General features: G+C 36.8%; 1 protein-coding gene across 2 annotated transcripts; it reads right to left on the reverse strand.

Moving 5' to 3' along the window:
- Nucleotides 1-874: 874 nt before the first annotated feature.
- Nucleotides 875-7548, reverse strand: CLEC4E (C-type lectin domain family 4 member E). Of its 2 annotated transcripts, XM_072655323.1 has the most exons (6): nt 7383-7548; nt 6874-6966; nt 5089-5184; nt 3580-3731; nt 2462-2577; nt 875-1374 (listed from the first exon to the last, which is right to left on the reverse strand). In XM_072655323.1, exons 1-6 carry the CDS (start codon nt 7417-7419, stop codon nt 1206-1208), a joined length of 663 nt encoding a protein of 220 aa, XP_072511424.1. In that variant the 5' UTR covers nt 7420-7548; the 3' UTR covers nt 875-1205. The 2 variants fall into 2 exon arrangements, with proteins under 2 accessions (XP_072511424.1, XP_072511425.1); XM_072655324.1 differs by lacking the exon at nt 6874-6966 and having other exon boundaries at nt 1121-1374.
- Between the last annotated feature and the right edge of the window lie 652 nt (nt 7549-8200).

The raw sequence follows: 8200 nt of genomic DNA on the forward strand, positions 1-8200 counted from the left end.
TGTGTGTGCTCGTGGTCTCATTTGATCCTTCACACAAGCCTGAGAATTAGGTGTTATTATTATCCCATTTTACAGAAGAGGAAACTGAAGCAGAAAGGGGTTTAGTCACATCCCTAGTAAATGGTAAATCCTTTGAAAACAACTGTGTCCTAAAATATACTAGAAGGGGTAAAGAATAAGAAAGGAGAAGGAAGGAAAACTATATACTTGGAAAGAGACATCACTAATTAATATCATTGAAAAAGAATAACGGATGAAGGAATAAGGAGAATCTGATAGTTTTATTTTACCTAATATTTCAGTGAGCAGTCTTACAGATAGTTCAACCACAAATTCCATTTTATAGGGATGAATAATCAAATACTTGATAGTATACTCTGACCTGATCTACTAAGCCAAAGAACTCAAAAGGCAAAAACAAAATGAGACAGAGAGACAAAGAGAGACACACAGAGAAACTATATAAGTAAGTCGAAGGAGCTTGAAATTCAACAGGATAAGAGGAAGGAGGGATACTTTGGGAGGAGGAAAACAATTGGCTATGGATAGAAATTTTAAAAAAATAAAGGACAAAAACTAAGTGTTAAAATAAAACTTACATTTACTTAAATTATATCATTATATTATTTATATTATATTATTTATATTATGATATATTTATATTATATCATTATGTTATGTATACACATAACAACTGATGGGAAGAAAACAAACTCAACAATTATAACCTTAAAATAAATTCATTTAATTCCACAATAAAAAGAAAAGAATCAAGGACTATATAAGAAAACAAAAGTCAATAATTTGCTGTCTATAAGAAAGATAATTAAAACATAGACACAGAATGAAAATAAGGGATGTAACAAAATCTATTGTGTTCCAGGTCTCTTTAATAAAATAAGAGTTGCAAATAAGATCTTAAGTAGGGCAACAATTAATATTTTAAAAATCTAAAGCAATGGTTCTCAGACTTTTTAATCTCAAGACCCCTTTACACTTTTAAAAATATTTAGGACCCCAAAGAGTTTTTGTTATGTGGGTTATATCTATCAATGTTTACCATGTTTACCAGAAATGAAAACTGATAAATTTGTTAGTTACTCATTTATTAATTCATTTAAAATAACAATAACAAATCCATTACATATTAACATAAAAAACCTTTCATTTTTTGTTACTATACATTTATAGAGCATATATTCTCTCTACTGTTTTTTCTCAGTCAAAAAAGTTCTCACTGACATTTCACAAATTCGATACATCTTGAAGAAGCATGTTATATCATTCCAGTTGCGATTTGCATCTGAACTGTCTCTTATGGTTACACAGTCCTCAAACCCAACAATGTTGTTTGGCTCCCCTACATCCCAGAAACTGTAAGAGACATGAAAGACATTAATTCTTGGGGTGCATAAGTGAGAAAAGGAAGGTTATTTTGGTTTCATTTCTTTGGCACTAAACTTTCCATCTGTACAAGTCATTTCATTAGCCAAGCACTATTAATTGATGACATCCCCAGGAGCAGCAGGGTGATATAATGGGAAAAGCCCTGAATTTGATATCAGAAGATCAAGATTCTTCTTATCCTATTGCTGTCACCAGACATATAACTGTAGATATACCATTAAATCCCTCTGAGCTTCTGTTTCCTCACCTGTTATAAAATGGGTATAACAACTCCTATCCTGCTTATTATTGTAAGTTTCTTTAAGATCATCAGTTGACATGATCTATGTGTGTGCATGTGTGTATATGAAGTGACTTACAAACTATAACTTCTGAATTCTGAAAGATAAAAGCATGGAGAGAGATTTTCAGGTTTTTTTCTACAACCAGCTCACTGAAGTCTACCCTCTCTCTCTAATGCCTTATTTTTCCCTTGTTTATTGAATTTTTAATGCTTTTGACTTTTGGAACTTTCTTCCACTTTATAAGCCCTGTTCATTCATCGATTCATTGGTTTCTTGTTCTTGTTCTTCTTCCTCCTCCTCCTCTTTCTCCTTCTCCTTCTTCATCTTCTTCTTCCCTTCCCCTTTCCCTTCTCCTCTTCCTCCTCCTCCTCCTCTTCCTCTTCCTGCTCCTACTCCTCCTCCTCCTCTTCCTTCTTCTTCTTCTTCTTCTAATTCTTCTCCTCCTCCTCCTTCCTTCTCTTCCTTCTTCCCCGCTGTCCCTATCTCTTTGTGTCTCTCTGTTTCTGTCTCTCTGTCTCTCTGCCACTACCCCTTCTCTTCTTATAGTACTACTAGAGAATAGGGCAAGAAGATGCATGGATCTCACTTTTTTCTCATTCCTATTCTTCCATCTTCCCTCATCTATCCTACCCAGCTACCCCAAAAATGGAGCCAGAATTGCCTCATGAAGCAGCAAAAATTGTTGCCTGAGACTCTTCTTTAAATGTGACTCATGGAAAGAAGTAGAGGGAGATAATGGGGACCCCAGCTTCCTTCAGGAAGAAAATCACCTCAAATTTTTGTCGAATGGTGTGCCATCCACCCACTGCCAGTTTCCATCAACCACTTGGTCTGTCAGCCCAATATAGAACTCTCTTCCTTTGGGTTTTGCTCGAAAAAGGAAATGCTAGAGAAAAACACAAATAAACAAGTTGGAGATCGCTGATTTTAGCTCATGATCAGGCAAAGGCAATAGCTACCAAATGGGGAAAGATGTGAACTTTGGGAATCTAGCATGGAGAGATGAACGAATACAGATTTGATAGAAAAAGGCCTTAAAGATCATATCCTCATAAAGAGTGCTTAAATTGGAGCCAAGAATATTTGGGTTAAAATTTTACTGTGGACAAGCATCTTTACTTCATTGAGTTTCAGTCTTCTCATTTGAAAAATTAGACTAATACCTACGCTATCTACACCACATGATCCAATAAAATAGTATTTGTAAAGTATTTTATTAGTTTAAAGTGCTTTGTTAGTACCAGTTATTATTAGTATTGCTGTTAATTCATCCCCTAACATTCAAAAGATAGGAAAACAAATATTATACTTTTTTTGAGTCTGATTCACCCTTTCTTGCTGAGGCTGGAAGTACAATGACCACTTACAAGCTCCTTCCCAATTCTGATAGTCATGGAAATTTTAACTCACTCCATTTTTCTGACCTGGGACTGTTTGACTTTTCTTAGGTAGGCTGAGACCCCATGCTCTGGGAGGAAAGAGTCATCACATTTGTGTTATACTTTATGTGAGTACCCAATCAACTGTAGCTCTATTGCAGCTTAAAACAATCTAGCTCAGATGATCCACCAACCTCAGCCTCCTCCAGTAACAGGAAGTAAAAGCTTGTGCTGCATGCATGTTGTTCTTAAAGTATACCAGAAAGGAAACTATACTACCATCCTCACAGGTTTATCCATGATCAATAAATTCTTCCTTATTCTCACATATAAATCTTATGGTATAGGTTCCTCTTTTCCCAGAGAAGTAGATTATGGTGGTTGGGAAATAACATGTATATGTAAATTAACATAATATTTCATCTTAAACCATGAGCATCTGGAAAAGGTGATGGACTCATTGGAGTACATTGACTCCTATGGAAGACCAGTTATGTTTCTCAAGATACCTGCTCCTCTTGTGTGTTTATAACTGCCAGACTGCCCCCCATTTCTTCACAATTCTTCAAACTTGCAGTCCAAGTCATGCCATCATCAGAGAAGAAGTAACAGCTAGATTGAAATTTTTTCCAGTTCAGTGGACAACAAGTATTGATTTTTCCTAAAGAGAGTTTAAAGTTATAGTGAGCATCCCATTGGAATAGAAGACAAGGATAGAAGATTTTCATTAGAACCATTCTAGGCCATTGGGAAATCAAGTTCATCTACCAACCATTAGTATAAAATGAGGTTCATTCAATTCCTACTCTCAGATTCTAGTCAATATACCATTGCTCCTCCCCTTGGGTATCAACTCATAAACTATGGTTTCCTGTACATCATTGTAATTCAATTTAATTCAATTTACATTTATTAAGAACATCTAACATGTTCAGGGCAGTGGAGCTACAATTAGTCTTCAGAGAGAGGCTACTAGGTGGTACTGAACCTAGAGTCAGGAAGACCTGAGCTCAAATCTGACCTCCTACACTTAGTAACTGCACGACCTTGGGAAAATCTCTTTCTCTGCTCACCTCCGTTTTCTTGACTGTAAAATGAGAATGATAATAATAGCACCTACAATGCAGGGTTGTTACAAGAATCAAACTAGATAATATTTGTACAGTACCTGGTGCATAGCCGACACAGTATAAAAGGTTGTTCCCTTCCCCTCTTTCTTTAGACCCATAAGAGGCTTACAATGGAGGAGAGAGAATAAGATTTGTAAATAGATAACCACCATACAAATTAAATATGATTAAGTACAAAAGAGAAGTCCAAAAAAAGACATTAATTGAGATTTGAAAAAGCAGAAAAGTAACTATCAATCCAACCTAGTTCAGTATCTTGCTTCTTGTTTATACTACAGTGGGAAGAGATGATTGCATTTTGCCATGAACAACATGAAAGTAGCCTCTGTGCTTTTTCCCATTCATACTTTTTGCCCTCTCAATCTGAGGTGCAGAAAAGTAAATGACTTGCCTAAAATTGAGAACTGGAATGAATTTAGCAATCACAGAAAGTGCATTTCTGAAGTATTTCCCAAATCCACACTCGACAAACATATTCCTCTTTCATTTACTTTCTGATTTCAGAGATAGGTGACAACTGAAATGAAGGATGACACTACCATCCTTATTGTTAAAACAAATAAATGCCCCTTCTCTTCTAATCCCTTAAATTCATTCTTATCTCACCCATATTTCCAAACTGACAAAAACTGGCATTCCCATATTCTGTTTATGTCCTTCTTCCTATATTCAACCTCTAAGAAATGGTCAATACGATCTTGCATCAATCCTCTATACCATGCCAATCATTTGGATTAGATTGCCCAGTTGATCTGTTGGAGAACTGGGCATGATTTAACTATCATTTACTTATCTTTCCTGTTTTTCTTCCCAAGTGCTCTGAAATCAACCTATGAATATAAGGAATGCGAGCATGTGAATGGGTCTCTTATCTGATGGATAGCAAACCTGAGGTATCAGTAGCACAAGAGGATTGGTTGAAGTCAATCAAATTGAACTGGTTCTTGTCTTCTTCACAGCCCCGTAAGAATAAGCGATATGACACTAGAAAGAAGTAAGAAGGTCATTGCCTTTAACTTTCAAGATTACTTTTCTCTTCTGTCTACTTTTCTTTCATCATGAAGGGTCACTGGATTGTATTCTGTGATTCTCTTAAAGTGCTTTACTCAAAAGAAGAAAATGTAATCTTACATCTTTTGGTGGCTATCTTCCTACTCCATCTCCTACTGATACTCTCCCTCACATACAAGATCAGTGTCCAGGCTTTTTAAAATTAAAAAAAGAAGGAAGGAAAGGAAAGGAGGGAGGAAGAGAAAAAAGAGAGGAGGGTCAAAAAGAGGGAGAAAAAGGGAGGAAAGGAAGGAAGAAATGAAGGAAAGAAGGGAGGGAAGAGAAAGAAAGAGAGAGAATGAAAGAAAGAAAGGAAGGAAGGAAGAAGGGAAGAGAAAGAAAGAGGGAGAGAGGAAGGAAGGCAGGAAGGGAGGAAAGGAGGAAGGAAGTTTAAAACTTATGATTCTAATTATATCACCCAGTTCCTCTGGGTTCTTCCATAAAAGGGATTATTCCTTCTACTCATGAAGTACACCATATCCCTAGGTCCCAGTATTAATACTTTCACATTCATTCATTCAACAAATATTTATTAAATGCCTATTATGTGCCCAGCATTGTGCTAGTTCCTGAGAATACAAAGACAAAAATCAAAATCTCTCCCTTCCAGGAGCTAACATTCTGTTGGGGAGATACAACTTGTAAACATATCAATATAACATAATAAAAAAAGTAATTTTGTAGGGTGAGAGCATTAGTAACTGAGAGGGTCAGAATAGACCTCAGGTAGGAGGTAATACTTGCCCCAGGCTTCAACTTAGCAATCCCCCAAAAGTCATATACCAAAACTCTGAGCATGATTTATGAGTACAAAGTTTAAGATGAGAGGTTCAGCCAAAAGGCAGTAACTAATCCAAAATTAAGAAGAAGAGATTACAAGATGAACATAAGGATGTAGCTTCAAGCTCCCAGCAGTTTCTGTAATAAATTACAGAAAGTCTATTTCAAAGTTTCTTAGAAATATAGAATACCAGTTGGAGAAAGGCTGAATATAAACACATTGTGGTGAATAAGTGTTGATGAATATTATTGTGCCAAAAAAAATGACAAAATCTACAGTTTCAGGGAAACCCGGGAAGACTTGTATGAATTGATGAACAGTGAAGTGAGAAGAGCCCAGAGAACAATTCATACAATAATAACAAAAATGTAAGACTTCTCAACTCCAATCAATACAATCACCATAATTCCAGAGACCAGTGATGAAATATGCCACCCTCCTTCTGACAGAGAGATAATGAACTCAGGATGCAGACTGAGACGTAATTTGGGGGGAAGTGGCCAATGTGGGGATTTCTTTTGCTTGACTGTGCATATTTGTCACAATGGTTTGTTTTCCTTTTTGTTCCCCAATGAAGAGAGCATTAAAAATAGATTTGTGTTTATTAAAAAAATAACATGTAATTTTAAAAAAGAAATAGAGGGTGAAGAAAGTGCCATAAGGAATATAGCACCCAGAGTATGGTGGTATATCTGCACCATGGTCAAAACTTAGATGTATGGCCCAAAAGATGCTACATGGAGAAGGAAATAGAGGCCATGGGTGGGAAAAGAGGGAGTGAAAGGTACAAGAACAAGCAGACTTAATTCCCACATGCATGTGACAGGTAGAATTCAACTTACCAACACATTTGGCAATGAAGCAGGAACTGAGGAATGATATAGAAACTCCAGCGATAACCCAATAACATAAGGGAGAATGGTGACCTATTCTCTCTGTGGAGACAGAAAGTCCCATTCAAGGGATCCCATAAGGACCTTGGAACACAGCATGGTCCTTTTCCAGCTCCAGAGTCTATTTTCATTAATACAATGAGAAATCTTAGAATCTAAGTAGGACCCAGATCCCACAAAACTCTCCTTTTCCTAGCTATTTCCTTTTCTTCTTACCTCCACCTTTGCCACTATTTTCTGTTTCTTTTAACTGTTTTCTTTTTAACTGTCTTTCCCCAGACCACCTGCTTCCCAATCTCTAACCACTTTCCTTTACCACTACTCTGATGTGGGGTTTTTTTTCCTCTGCAATTCCTTTTCATCTGCATCCTCTATTCACTTCTTTTCCAATCACCCTTTCTCCCTCCCTTCACCATCCCACCCAAGGAAGAACTCTTAGAGAGAATAAGCAATGTCACCTGCGTTTTCTGGTGCAGAATCTTTGGGGGAATCCATTTCTCTTCTCAGTCTTTCACTAACTTACGAGTCTTTTCTTGTATGACATTCAGAAAAGATGATTTTGAAAGCTTGAACCCTCCTCAGTCATTCTATTAGTGCATGCTGGTCCCGGTAATCACAGAATTATTTCCCCTGGAAAATGTGAATAGGTTTCCCCCCTTATGTAAAGCATCGAGGTGTCAACTTCCTGTCTGGACTCCAGCGCTGTATTTCGTCAGTTCTGTTCTATTTAATAAACAGAATGGAAATGAAGAAATAGCACTAAAAACATCCACAAGTCAGATGAGCTGGGGATGGGGGGAGGGGAATCACAGAAAGCTTTCATTTCTTGATTTGTTTTGATAATTGCAAGGGACTATAGTATTACAGAGCTCAAAGGGACATTAGAGATCACCTACTTCAATTCCTTTGTTTTACAATTGAGGAAACTAAGACCCAGAGAGGTACAGTCATTTGCCCAAGGTCACCCCAAGGACCTCAGATTTCAAATCCAGTGCTCATTACATGGTATTTTCTTGATATATGTTTTTAAGGACTAAGTAAATCCCATTTCTTTCAGGAAGCCTTCTTAGACTGCTCCACTTATGTGGATTTTTTCCTTTTCTGAATTCCATTTGCACCCCACTGTTTAGAATTTTGTTAAATACTTTCTTATAGTTTCCCTTAATGGTTTTATGTATTCTAGTCCTGTCTCTCCCCAAAAAATGTTTATGAGGCATGGATCTGTGATTTAATTCTTTGATACCTCCACCACTCAGCTCCCTAGCGTGGTCCTAGG

Source organism: Notamacropus eugenii, chromosome 3 (assembly GCF_028372415.1).
Source record: "Notamacropus eugenii isolate mMacEug1 chromosome 3, mMacEug1.pri_v2, whole genome shotgun sequence".
Lineage (NCBI taxonomy): Eukaryota > Metazoa > Chordata > Mammalia > Diprotodontia > Macropodidae > Notamacropus > Notamacropus eugenii.

What these genes read in the sequence shown, in the direction of transcription:
- CLEC4E (XM_072655323.1), bottom strand. Translation starts at nt 7,419, where the DNA reads ATGGATTCCCCCAAAGATTCTGCACCAGAAAACGCAG. An exon ending in TTCTGCACCAGAAAACGCAG is followed by an intron (nt 6,967 to 7,382) that starts GTGACATTGCTT and finishes CTGTCTCCACAG; the next exon opens with AGAGAATAGGTCACCATTCT. An exon ending in TTGTGCTACTGATACCTCAG is followed by an intron (nt 3,732 to 5,088) that starts GTTTGCTATCCA and finishes AACTCTCTTTAG; the next exon opens with GAAAAATCAATACTTGTTGT.